Below are 14,384 nucleotides of genomic sequence, written 5' to 3'. Positions count from 1 at the left end.
TCTTCAATAATGTTTGCCCCTTATGAGGATCTTAATCGAGAAAAAGCATCATGATAAGCAATGCTGGTTGTGCTGGGAATCATATAGACCAGTCTGCTGGTGTGTTTTGTGACAGCATCATTGAGACCTGGTCTCTCAGATTCTGTCTATGTGCAACACTGCAGTAGAAAAAGCATCATCATTGTGTTTGAATAGTAAGTAGTTCTGAGAAGCAGGAAACTTTGCTTTTTACCTTGTATTCCATGGCAAATGGATTTGACCTGCATCTGGCATTTTTTATAATCATGTATTCTAGAGAATACATAAGAGTGGAAGAGAAGTGAGAAATGAAAGAAGCATTATCCTCCCTCACTCTGTTTCTTTTTAAACCAAGACGTCCAGCTACACAATGGTGAACCTCTGTAGTTTCCAATCCCCAAACATATCTCTCCATTATGTTATGATACATTTTTGTGTTTTGTGATTTAATCATGTTAAAAGTCATATATGAAATGAGAAACCAAAGCCTGTGATGGTTGGTATTCATATATTGGTGAAGTAACTTGTTAAGGTCCTCAAAGTACTAATAAAATTGCAGTCAGGCCTCAGCTAGGTATTTTTTGAGTGATACAAATGAGCTTTTTATTGAAGGTGGGGAAAATGGGATATAAGTTATAGCACTCAAGGTAATGTCTAGTAGTAGAAAATCAGAAAACCACAGATGGGCACTTAGATTGTGTTCCAGTGTTTAGGTGGTAGATAGTTTCTAAGACCTCAGGGCTACACTCTGTCTAGTTTTCAAAAGATAATAGTAACATTTCCTTTTGTTCTTTTAGCTGACATTTTAAAAAGACTTTGAACTTCTGGGAAGAAAAAAAATTCTATGTGAATCTAAATGTTTTGTTATTATTAACAATGACTACAATATTCAAAGTAAATATTCAATGAATATTGTTTATTAACATTCCTCCTCAAATACCAATAAAATGAAAATGAAGAAATTGGGGTTCCTGGGTGACTCAGTTAGTTGTTAAGCGTCTGCCTTCGGCTCAGGTCATGATTCCAGCGTCCTGGGATTGAGCCCCGCGTTCGGCTCCCTGCTCAGTGGGGAGCCTGTTTCTCTCCCTCTCCCCTGCCTCTCCCCTCCCTGCTCATGCTCTCTCTCTTGCTCACTCGCTCTCTCAAATAAATAGAATCTTAAAAAAAAATTTTAAAAAGAGAGGAATTAAAAAAATTTAAAAACACTCACAAAGAAGAAACAGGCAGATGGGAAAAGCCAGAAGAGTTTTGCAAGGATGAAAAGCATATCGTTACATGGTGACCGGCTTTGGTTTCTGCATTTCTGCACTCTGCCGAGTGCCGGGGGTGGAGGGTGGAGCCAGGAAGAAACAAGCTGATTTGTGCCTTATGGCCTTGAAAAGTCTCAGGAATTAGAGGTAGTGGGTGTTTCTGAAGGCCAGGATGTGGATGGGGCAAAAACTAGAGGATTGGTTTAATCTATATGATAAGCAGTTAGACCCCACCCCACCCCCGAGTCCCAAGCTGAGACTGTATAACTGTGAAATTGTCCCTCTCCAAGAGTAGACAGAGGTTGAACCAGAGAGACATTAGGGAGAGCTGGAAAGGTGACAGGTACAGCTAAGGCGGGAGTGCGATGCCTCATGGGAACGCGTCAGGAGGAGCTAGTCTATGCTGCAGTAACAAAACAAACAAACAAAAAAAGACCTTGAAATTTCAATGGCTCAACATAGCAAAGGTTTGTTTCTTGCTCACAAAATGTCTCATACAGGCCGGGCAACTCTTCAGGGCAGCTTTCTTCTGTGCGGTTAGGGAGGTATTGAGACTGCTTCTGTTTTGTATCTGTACCATCTCATCCATGAATGATCCCCACATAGCTGCCTAGGCAGAAGAAAGGCAGGGGGGTCCCCTGACCGTTGAGTGCCTCAGACTAGATATGACACAATCCTGCTGCTCCAGACTTGGCCACATGACAACTCATCCCGTCTGTGAGGGAGGCTGGAGCTCCTGCAGCCCACGTGGATGTTCTGGGGACACAAACTGTCTCTGTCGCATAGGATTAAGTGAGGGTCTGGGGGAGAAGGGTGAGGCTGCACTTCCATCTGTCATCTCAGACTCCCTCTTTGCAATGCCCAGAGGGCTGACTGCTAGTCTCAACCATCCTCAGGCTGACGCATGAGGATTCCTTTCCACAGAACCCCACTGTCCAAGGGGAGAAGAAAATCACAGGTCTGGGGAGGTAGGGGAACCCATTAGTGAGGCCCACTGGTAGACAAGCTCCTGCTGAGCATAGAGAGCTTCACTTAATATTTTAGCGCCTTTTATGTGGTCACTCTTAAGCAGGATTTTATTGAGCACCTTCTGTGTGCCAGGAAATGTTCTGGATGCTGGGGATAGAGCAATGAAAAAAATAGACAAAATTCCCATTCTCATGAAGCTTTATTCTAGTTCAGGAGATGGAAAAACAGGTAAATAAATCATATGTCACATGATAGGTAACACTAACAGGTAAGTGTTGGAGTGAAAAAGGAAAACCGGGAAGCACGTAAGGAATACGAGGAATGGGGGCTATTTAATAGAGTGATGAGAGGCGCGCTCCTGTTGCTGGAGACCTGAAGGAGGTGAGAGTGAGCTGTGTGATCATGGCCTGGGAGGGGGAGGGGTTGGAGAACTTTCCAGGCAGAGGGAGTAGCCAGTACAGAAGCCCCCAGGTGGAAGCGTGCTTGGCATACTCTGGGAACAGCAAGGAGAGGTGTGGCTGAAGGGGAGTGTATGAGGGGAAAGTAAAAGGCATTGAAGTTAGACGTGCAGCTGCGGGTTTAGCTTGTGTGGAGACTGCTGGATGATTTAAAGGACTTTGCCTTCTACCCTAAGGAAGGTCGGGACCTCTGTAATGGTGCGCAGAGGAGGGGCTTTTAAGAGGGTCCCTCTGGTACCTGTATCCTGGGAGGGCAGGGCACAAAAGCAATGAAGAAGGAATGAGATTCATTCATGTTGGTGCATTTAGATGTGGTTCTTTAATTCTTGTTGCTGCATTGTGTTCCACTGTGTGTATGTCCCACATTTTATTTATGTATTTTATTGTGGATGGACAGTTAGATGATTTCAGTTTGGTGACTATTGCAAATAATGCTGCGATGAACATTCACTTAAGTATCTTTTTGTGCAATACCCAGAAGTGAAATTCTGGGGTGCATGGGTTCAGCTTTAATAGATAATGCCACATAATTTTCCACAGTGGTTGTTCCAGTTTACATTATCCCCAGCAGATTATGAGTGTTCCATTTTTCACCATTATCAGCAATACTTGGTGTTGCCAGTGATTTTCCTTTGAGCCATATGGTGGGTGAATCATGGTGTCTCGCTATAGTTTTATTCTGCATCTCCTTAATTATTAATGAGGCTGAATGCTTTTTCATATGTTTATTAGACATTTGGATACCCTCCTTTGTGAAGTACCTATAAAAGCTCTTACCCATTTTCCATTGTGTCGTAGGTACTTATTTGTTTTAAAGAGTCCTTTATATATGTTCCAGAAATAGGCCCTTTGTCAAGGTTTGTAATTTGTCAGATAGATATATATACACACACAAATGTAGGTATATACACACACATATTATCTTCTTCCATTCAGGGCCTTGCCTTTTCATCTCATAATGATCTTTTTGGTATCTAGATTAAAATAAAATGTTCCTACCTCAAGGTCATAAAGATTTTTTCCTATGTTATCTTTAAATAGTTTTATTATTTTTCCTTTTGCATTTAGAACTATAATTTACTGAGAGTTAATTTTTTTATAATCCAAAAATATAGTTTCATTTTTCCACATGAATATCCTGTTGACCTAGACCCAATTATTCAAAAGACAGTCCTTTCTTCATTGCTGTGCAGTATCATCCCTGTGATGTAAGTGTTCTTATATCTATGGGTCACTTCCTAGATTCTCTGTTTGACCTTTTGGTCTTTTTGTTTATACTGTACATTGTCTTAAATAACTAAAACTTTGTAAGTAAATCTCGGTATCCAATAAAGTAAGCGCTTTGTTGTTCTTTAAGATTGTTTGGCTATTCATGGTCCTTTGCATTCTTGTATAAATTTTGTAGTCAGCTTGTCAAATTCTACAAAGAAACCCTGCTAGAATTTTTGATAGGATTATAGTGGATCTGTAAATCAATATGGAAACAATTGACATCTTTACCACAGTGTGTTTTCCATCCTATGAATATTTATTTGGATCATCTTTAATTTCTTTCAATAATATTTTGTTTTATAAATTTCTGAGTAGAGGTATTATATATTTTTCATTAGCTATAAATCCTATCTATTTATCTATCTTTATTTTTTTGGCAGTGTTATGCATAGTGATCAGTTATCTATTGCTGTGCCACAAACGACCTCAAAATGTCATGGCTTAGATATCTAGTTTATTATCCTTGACAACTCTATGGGTATTCTGCTGGTCTGGCCTGGAGTCCCTCCTGTGATGGTGTTCAGATTATGGCTGGAAGATGCTTGGCGGTCCCAATGGCCTCACTTACATATTCAGAGCTTTGATGCCACTGAAGTTGGGCCTCTCCTGTCATCATTCATTACTCTAGGTGGGGCATCTGTCCACGGCAAAGAGAGCACTATGAAAGGGAGTATCCCAAGAGGACAAAAGCAGAAGATGCAGGCCTCTTCGGGCGTAGGCTCCAAAATCCACACGTTGCAACTTCTGCCACACTCTTGTTGTTCAAAGCAAGCCACAGAGTTAGCCCACGTGTGAGGGGGTGGGAAAATTATCCCCACGTCTTGATGGAATAAGCAGCCACCCACGTTACAGTACAAAAGGGCATGTGCGATCCATCTTTGGGAAAATGTGTCACATATGGCATTTATTTTAATTCCATTTTCTGTTTGTCATTGAAAAATGGAAATGAAACTGATTTATGCATATTAATCTTATCTCCAACCACTTTGGTAATTTATTAATTCTAATGGTTTATCTGTACATTTTTTTTACTTTTCTACATATAGAATCATGTCATATGAAAAAGAGAAGACAATTTTGTTTTTTTCGAATCTGTACAACTTTTATTCCTCATCTCAAAGGAACATTTTCACTATTTCACAATAAAGAGTGATGTTTAATGCAGATTATTGTAGTGATAAATTCCCTTCTATTTCCAGATTATTGAATTTCTTGTTTTGTTAGTATTTTATAAGATCATGAATAGATATTGAGTTTTCTCCCTTGATTTTTCTTTCTTTTTTTGAGATGACCATATGAAAGATCTCCTTTATCCTGTTAATAAGGTGAATCACCTTGATTGACTTTTGAATGTTCAGCCAATTTGCTTTCGTAGATTGAACTCAGCTTTCTCAATGCTGAATCTCTTGATTTTGTTTGTCAGTGTTTTGTTTGGGGCTTTTGATTATATATTTGTGAGGGAGATTGACCTTTTATCTTCATTTTTCAAAATGTCCTTGTCAGATTTTTATATTAAGGTTATGATTTCTTTATAAAACACAATGGGAGTAGTTCCTCTTTTTCTTTTCTGGAAGCATTTATTTAAGACTGATGTTATCTCTCATTTAAGTGTTCAGTAGATTTCACTAGTGAAGTCTCCTAGGTTGGGTTTTTTGGGGGTTTTTTTGAGGGAAAATTTGGAATTACAGATTCAGTAGTGCCCAGGACTATTAAAACTTTGTGCATTTTTCTTGTATAGGTTTTGTTTAGTTGTTTTCCTAGGGGAAAACATTTGCCCATTTCATCTGTTTTCAAATGTATTGGTGAACATTGTAATTAATATTCTTGTATCCTTCTAATATCTACAGGGATGTACCTTGCTGTTGGTCATACCTGTGTGAGAGCACAATGAAGCTGGTTTGGGGAGTGTTGAAAGAGGTTGGAACCAATTGCTGCTGCCAGGGCAGGGGGTATTGCTAGTACCTTACTGACCAGAAGAGCAAGCAAACAGGAAGAAGCAGGTCCTACCCCTTGCCCCACTTTTTAGGCTACCCCATTGCCCCTTATTAGAAGAACCCAACAAGAAGCCATCTAACAGAAGAAAAACATAACTTTCAGAGATCCAAACCCAGCGTAAGAGAGCAGTGGATTTGGAACAGAGATCATTAGCTTAATAAATAGCACACCCTCCCACTAAAATATCTTCAGTATCCTCTTGACCTCACTCCACCTGGAGGAGACCCTTAGAATCATTTTTCTTTACACTCCATCTGCCTCTTCTTATTCCTGGGATATGCTGAGATTGTTTGGGTCCAGGCTCTTACCAAAATCTTCCTTCTTCTACTTCAAGAATCCTTATGAACAACTGTAGTACAATTTACATTCACATTATCATTGTCTATTAAGATTTTAAAATAAATATTACAAGATTTGTCCTATTGCTTATTAAACTGTCCTCACCTCCCATGGGTCCTTGTTTGATTTGGTTCTTTGGTGAGAGTATACCGGAGTATTCTCAGAGAGGACACCTGGGACACCTGCCTCCCATTCTGCAAGTCCCATAATCTACTCCTTTGTATTCAAGTAATAATAGTTTGCCTGGGTAGAGAATTTTTGGATTACAAGTGAGAAATGGGATATTAGACTGACTGTTTCTAGAAACAACTTAACTCTTTTTTGTCTGGAAGCTTGTACGATTTTTCTATTCTTGAAATTCAGAATTTTAGCAGGATGGGTCTAACTTCTGCCTTTCCAGAGCCCTTTCAAATCTGAAGACTTGAGTTGCATTTCCTTTGATAGTTTCTTTGCTTATTCTGTCATATGTTTTGTTTCCCCCAAACTTCTGTGATTTATATAATATTGCCTCCTGCTCTGCCCTTCATATCTTGATATTTCCCTTGTGATTGATTTTTATTCCATTAACTTTTGTCCTGTACTGTGTGACACATCTTTCACTTGAACCTTCTAAAATAGTGATTTGGTCTTCAGTGGGGACCATTCTCTTTTACAGTACTTCTGCTAGAATTTTAAATTTAAAAAACAAGAATTATTCTGTTCTAGAAGCATTTTATTGTGCTCTAATAATATCTCCTTATGTATTTTCATTATGTTTTTATTTGATAGTCTATTTCTGTTTCTTCTATTAGTTCTGCTCCATAGTAGCCATCTGTTCTGGAATTTGGCATTCTCCTTCCTTTAAACCACTATGCTTATAGGTGTGCATGTGAGTTTGCTTTGCCCGATCATTTTGCTAGAAGTTCCCCCAATACTGGTTTGGGCTCAGCTGGTGGCTGTGACAGGATCCCTTTTAAGACTATGGTAGAATAATAGGAAGAAACGGAGACAGATAGGGTGGGACTGTTTTCCCTCTTGGGGAAGGGGCACTTGGGTAGGCAAACTACATTGTCTCACTTTAGATATGGCAGGGGGAGGGGTGGGTATAGGGATGGTGTCCATTTTCAGAATCAGATAGAGATAGATTGTCTTCAGGCCCACCCTACAACTTCTCTTTCAATGGAGACAGCTGGGCAATATCTCAGGTAAGCCATACAGGCTCCCTCTCTGCTGCTCAGAGGTCCCCTGGGTTGTCTCTCTCTGGCTTGGGATGGCTGCTTCTCACTCTGAGCTCTTCCAGAGATGCAGCCTTTCTCCATACTACCTGACCTTTGGTCTATAGAGTCTTACTGATTTTGGCTTTCTGTGCTAAGCATGCACCTTTGTCAAAGGCCATGGGGAGCAACGGTAGGTCAACCTCTGGACAAACCCCCACCCTAGGCATCATCAGTAGCAGGAGACAGGAGACAGGAGAACATGTGGCTGGCTGGCTGGCCTGGGGCTCTCAGAGCTCAGCTGTCTTCAGATCATCTTCATATTAGGGACAGTTATAGGTAGGAAACAAGGCTAGACTTGAGGGTGCTGTATGAGTCTAGGCAACCAGGACAGATTGGCACTCCTGAAAACCTCCAGAGCCTCAGACTATAACTTCCTGTCTTCTCTTTCCAAGAAAACTGGGGACTAAGTTTGTAACATAGAGTAGGGTGTTAGGGGTCAAGTGGGCCAAGTGGCAATATAGTCCTCTGGAGGATGGCCTTGGGAAGCTAAAATGCCAAGTCCATCAGGCAGGTAGAGAAATGACCTTGCTGGAAAGAGTGAATTGAGCAGTGGGAACTTTGTGAAATCCTTTGAGGTTCTAGTATATAGTGGGGGTAAACTCCTCAGTGGATACTCACACAAGGAACCACTAGTTGATGGACATCACTCAAGCTAGGGTGATATCCATGAAATATGAGGATGCATCTACAGGACTTCCAAGAAAATTCTGCCTTTATAACTTACAGACTCTAGATATCTGGGCAAATCATAGATCCTCCCCCTTTGCAGGTCCTAGATAAAATCTAAATGTCTTTTTGCCATAGAGAGGGAGGCTGACTGCCAACTTGCAGTCTTGTACCACTCACTACCTTAAGCAGCATTTCAAGCTGATATTCAAATGTCTATAGATCTCGGAGCTAGGTGAAGGGGGTTGGCACATGACCGCTGACTGGGAGCCCTGGCTTCACCAGGTAAAGTCTAAACAACCAACCTATATATTCCCTTTGTTGGGATTCTCTTGGCTACAGATGTCAGCTGGGATACTTTGGGCTGTAAGTGATATAAAACCCAATTCACAAAACCTTCAGTGACAAAGGACATAAATTATCTCAAATGACAAGTTCAGAGGTGGGCTGCTCCAGAGTTAGTTGGTTCAGCAGCCTAGAGAAGTCATCCAAGATCCAGATTCTCTCCAGCTTTTCATTCTACCAGTTTCAATATTTTGATGTGTCAGCTTAGTTCTACTCATGGTCACAAGATGACTGCTTGAGGCATTACATGCAGATATAAAATGCCTAGTAGAAGAGGAATTTTTTTCCTGTGAACCTCTTTTTGAGAGCAAGTAAACATTTCTCAGATGCACCTCCCCCAATACCACCAAAATATTCAGTATCTCATTGGCCAGAACTGGGTCACATGTCCACTCTTGACACTTGTTATGTGGATTGTATTATTTATTTATAAATTTAGAAAATATCACCCTTGAGTAAGATTAATCAAATGAACATGTGAATGGATGTTAATATTAAGTGGCAATTGAGTGGGGCCGAATTTCTGTAATTTGCACCTAATAATCACACCTGGGCACAAAGGATTAAGCATAAGCATAACATATATCCACATTAATTACTGCCTGAAATTTCCCAATATAGTTTTTAAATGTCCAGAGTTATAACACACTGAATTAGGTAATTTGCTTAGAAATAAATGTGAAAAGAAAAGAAAACATCCATGAGTAGTATGAACCACTTGGATAATTATAAACAATTGAGCAGCTCAAGAAAATTTCATAAGCATATTTTTAATGACTGATTGGATCCTAGGAAGCGGTTAATTAGCTAACATTTGCTTTTGCCACACCGCTTCTCTCAAACTTGTGGGATTAATAAAATCTGAATTAAAAAAAAAAAAAGTCATGCTTCTCAAGAAAGACGCCCTGGTTTATCCAGCCAGATTACGGGATGTTGTTGCCAGTTTCGAGAGGCAGGAATCCTTCAGAAGACTGAGCTCCTCTGCCTCTCATGCATTTAGGGCTGTCCTTCCCACAGTGGCTTCCTGGTTGCGGGAAGCAACATTGCAGCCAAGCCAGCTGGGTCGGACATGTAAGTAGGCAGCACGTTCCCCTCTGCTCGTTCTTCCTTCCCAGATGCATGTGATTCTCACTTATGTGGGGGGCTTTGTCTCTTCCTTGAATCACTTTCTCAACCACAGCACTGATAGATGTTTGCTGTTTAACATATTTGTATTTATAAAAAAGGTGTGTTCTGTCTTACCCATTCTCTGTTTTTTCCTTCCCTAGGCCTTATTTGTACCTTTTGTCCAATTGAAATTAAACTTGTTTATTGCCTGGAACGCCTTTTTTTTTTTTTTTTTCTCAAGGCTTCTGAAAGCTCCACATAGCAGCCAAATTATCTCATGTACACGCAAGGAAAGGGCTTAGAGGATAGGGGACTGAGGTTTCCTTTAATATCAAGTTTCCTCGATATTTGAGTTTTGAGGGTACCTTCTTAGAGAACTAGGGACTTTGTAACAAATGAGGTGGCCGAATTCTCTATTTAGCAGGGTTGTCACATATGCCCTAAATGATTTACAAGTTTTCATGGAAATAGAGTAGCGATCAGTCTTTTAATGCTCTAAGACAAGTGAACAGAAGTGAGAGTTCTGGTTGAGCACAGGCTTTGCTCATTTGAACAGTTTTCATACCAAGAAAGGCAACGATCATACCTTTTTGTCCAGGTGAGTGAGAGAAAGTCCAGGTAAGAGAAAGGGTTGCCCATGTACAAAGGACAGAGCATTTGACTTTCTTGTTTCCTCTAGGTAGAAAGATAATTTACATCAATTCTTGAGTATTTGAAAATACTCACTTGTCTATATTAACTGAAAAAACTATTGTCGCTGTTCTTTGTGTTCTTCTTCTACAGTAAGATTATGTTTTTCTACCAGATGGGCAGCCTTTCAGAAGGGGTACTCGGAAATCTGGTCAGCCAAATGAGTGGACAGAACCCCAAGATCAATGAGGTGATATGTTTCACCTGAATCATGCTCACATTTCTAGAGATTATTTTTTCCCTCTAAATTTTATTAAGTTTCATGATCCTTATGTAGTTCTTGTATATAACCTCATTGTTCCTAGTTGTCATAATTAAGAAACTGTGGGAACTAAATTCAATTCATTTAGTGGAATATAGCTTAGTAAAGCGATGACATCAGGGTAAGAGAGACCATGTCAAAGTTGGGCCCAATCAGGAGCAGATGTGTACCTAACATTGTGTGTGACTTGCTTATTAATCCATTATATGTGTCTGAACAGCTTTTTTTGGGGGAGGGGGTGTTGCTTTATTTTTTATTGCAGTAGATCTTGCCTTCAGTTCAGGGTTGTATGAGGAAATAAAAAATGAGCCTGTAAAACGAAGAAGAATTTAGTTTAAAATCATGTATCATAAATATACCTATACATACTTTTGCAGATGTTACCTCATTTTGCATTTTTGTGAATATCCTGCATTAAGTTATACATATTGTACTACACTTAATTCAGAAGCCATTTTCACAGTAAGGTTGGTATATTTTGAGATAATGGGGACTTGTTCTTGCTCATGAGGGGGAAGATAGAGTTATGAAAGCATTGGATCACCATTCATGCACAGTGGACTTTATGACCTATTTTTTACTTTACCCTCCTCTCAGGAATATCCAAGGGCCAAGGCAACCCCCCGAAGCCTCCCTTTGTCTGGTGTCTCTGTTACGGATGGCAGGAAGCAGTAGGAACAAGCAGAGCCCCCATTTCCTCAAGATACTTCACTGCCGTTAAAGATCTATTCCCACAGAGTAGTTTTAAATGGAGACCTCCACTTGTCCTGGAAGTCACAGAATTGTGTCACTTGAAGAAAAATAGAGCCAAGTTAGGAAATTTATTGTTTTACCAGCAGATACTCTGGGAAACTCAGGATGCTCCAGCATACTGACATCTAACAATGAGGAACCAGGTGCTTCTTTAAATGTTATTTTCAGGAGGGGCTTTCTATTTCCTTTTCAACATGTGTTTATGATTTCTGATTTAGAATTCTTTCGTGTGTGTGTGTGTGTGTGTGTATTTTATTGGGGGGGGTGCAAAGGGACAGGGAGAGAATCTTAAGCAGGAACCATACCCAGTGCAGAGCCTGATGCGGGGCATGATCTCACAAACCTGAGATCATGACCTGAGCCCACATTAAGAGTTGGATGCTCAACTGACTGAGCCACTCAGGCACCCCTAAAATTCTTTCATATATTAATAGTATTTTACAGCTGAAAGAGTTTGCCTAACTCAGCCCTGCGTATCTGTGGGTGAAGAGGCTGAGAGGTCTTCCAGGACCCAGAGGAAACTGGTGGCAGAGGAAAGATGAAACTGTGTTCCATAAACCATGTAGCATAAAAATGTTTGTTAACTGCCTAAAATACAAACATCTTTGTGATAATGGCAAAAATCATTATTTCTACAGTAGACTCTGCTCCATTTTAGTTTAACTTTTTAGTTAAAAATTCTTTCTGTTGCTGTTGATCCAGAAAGTCTGGGTGCCCTAACTGCATCCATTTGATGGTTTTCATTACTGTTTTCTTAAGTCTTCTTTTCTGTTTCATCTCATTATACTTCAGAAGGAGCAACTTATTCAAGACTCTTCAGCTTGGCCTTCTTCAGGTTCTTTTTAAAACAGGTTTATTAATACATAATTAGCATATCATAAAATTCACTTGTTTAAAGTATACAATGTTTTTTAGCATACTTCAGAGTTATGCAACCATCATTATCTAATTTTATCACATTTTGAATCACCCCAAAAAGAAATCTCATAGGCTTTAGCAGTCACTCCCCATTCCCCACAATAAAACTGTGTTCCACAGAAGCTGTACCATTTTACATTTCCACCAGCAATATTTGAGGTTTCCAATTCCTCTGCCTCCTTGCTAACACTTGATATTATCTGCCTTTTTTGTTTATAGCCATTCTGGAGCCTGAAGTAGTATATCATTATGGTTTTGATTTGCATTTCCCTAATGACTAATTATGTTCAACATTTTTTCATGTGATTAGCCATTCTTACATCTTTGGAGACATGTCTATTCAAATCCTTTGCCCAGTTTTACAAGTGGATTTTTGTCTTCTTCTTAAGTTCCAAGAGTTGTTTATATTTTCTGCATATGTGTCCCTTATTAGATACATGATTTGCAAATAATTTCCCCCAGAATGTGTAGATTGCCTTCTCACTTTGAGTATCCTTAGACACACGTTTTTAACTTTGATGAAGTACAACTTATCAGTCTTCTTATCATCTCTGCTTTTAGTCTCTTATCTAAGAGGTCATTGACAAACCCAAGGTCATGAAATTTGCTATGTTTCATTTTAAGAGTTTTATAGTTTTAGGGTGCCTGGGTGGCTCAGTCGTTAAGCATCTGCCTTCGGCTCAGCTCATGATCCCAGGGTCCTGGGATCGTGCCCCTCGTCGGGCTCCCTGCTCTGTGGGGAGCCTGCTTCTCCCTCTCCCACTCCCCCTGCTTATATTCCCTCTATCGCTGTGTCTTTCTCTGTCAAATAAATAAATAAAATCTTTAAAAGAGTTTTATAGTTTTAATTCTTACATTTAGGTCCATGATCCACTTTGAGTTAATTTTGTATGTGGTGTGAGGTCAAGGTTCAATCCATTCTTTTGCATGTGGATATCCAGCACCATCTGTTGTTACCCCCATTGAATTATCTTGGTCCCTTTTTTAAAAAAATCTGTTAACCATAGATGTATGGATTTAATTTTGCACTGTCCCTTCTGCTCCATTGCTCTATATGTGTATCAGTTTACCAGGGCTGCCATAACAAAATACCACAGACTGGGTGGCTTAAACAACAGAAATTTATTTTCTAAGAATCTGGAGGCTCAAAGTCCAAGATCAAACTGTTGGTAAGTGTGGTTTCTCCTGAGCCTCTCTTCTTAACTTGCAGACAGCTGCCTTTTCACTGTGTCCTCATATGGCCTTCTCTCTGAGTGCACACATCCCTGGTATTTCTTCCAGGGATGAAGGATGGTGTCCTTCTGAGGGCATCAGTCTTACTGGATTAGCAGCCTACCCTAATGGCTTCATTCTAGCTTAACCCATTTAAAGAGCTTATTTCCAAATGCAGTCACATTCTGAGGTCCTAGGAATTGGGACTTAAGTTTATGAATTTGAGGAGGAGGCGGGAGACACAACTCAGCCCATAACAATAGGTCTGTGCTCATGCTAGTACCACAGAGCTTTGATTACCCTAGTGTTGTAATAAGTTTTGACATATTGTAGAAGTGTGAGGAAATGTGAGTTCTTTGTTGTTTTTTAAGTGTTTTGGCTATCCTGGGTCCCTTGAATTTCCTTACGAATTTTAGGATCAGCCTGTTAGTCTCTGTAAAAAATGCAGCTGGCATTTTGATAAGGATTGTCTTCTATCCGTTTTACGTATTGTTAGATTTCATTTGCTACTGTTTTGATAAGGATTTTAGCATCAATATTCATAAGGGATGTTGGTTGGTAGTTTTCTTGTAATGGATCGTCTGGTTTTGGTATCAAGATAATACTGGACTCAGAATGGGTTGGGGAATTGGTTCTTCAGTTTTCTGAAAGAGTTGGTTTTAATTCCTTTTAAAAGAATTTTGGTAGAATTCACCAATGAAACCACCTGGATCTGGATTTTTCTTTGTGGGAAGTTTATAAACTACTAATTCAATCTTTCTTTATTGTAGGCCTATTTATATTTTCTATTTCTTCTTGAAATCTGTGACTTTCTAGGAACTTTTCCATTTCACCAAACTTACCTAATCTGTTGTTATATAGTTGTTTATTGCTC

At 39.7% G+C, this 14,384-nt stretch overlaps 1 protein-coding gene across 12 annotated transcripts in view; it reads left to right on the top strand.

The window, feature by feature from the left end:
- FAM189A1 (family with sequence similarity 189 member A1) overlaps positions 1-14,384 on the top strand; it is a 480,663-nt gene that overhangs the window by 310,618 nt on the left and 155,661 nt on the right. For 3 of the 12 annotated variants that reach the window (XM_035023982.1, XM_035023983.1, XM_035023984.1), the window contains one exon: positions 11,225-11,523. The exons of the other annotated variants lie outside the window; for them this stretch is intronic. In XM_035023982.1, the coding sequence (XP_034879873.1) occupies positions 11,512-11,523 (12 nt within the window). In that variant the 5' untranslated portion in view covers positions 11,225-11,511. The remainder of the gene's footprint in view (positions 1-11,224; positions 11,524-14,384) is intronic. 12 annotated transcript variants of the gene reach the window in all.

The sequence above is a fragment of the Mirounga leonina genome, unplaced genomic scaffold, assembly GCF_011800145.1.
Source record: "Mirounga leonina isolate KUSES-001 unplaced genomic scaffold, KU_Mleo_1.0 Mir_178, whole genome shotgun sequence".
NCBI lineage: Eukaryota > Metazoa > Chordata > Mammalia > Carnivora > Phocidae > Mirounga > Mirounga leonina.
The sequence above is the reverse complement of the archived record's forward strand: the minus strand, read 5'-3'. Positions and strand labels throughout refer to the sequence as shown.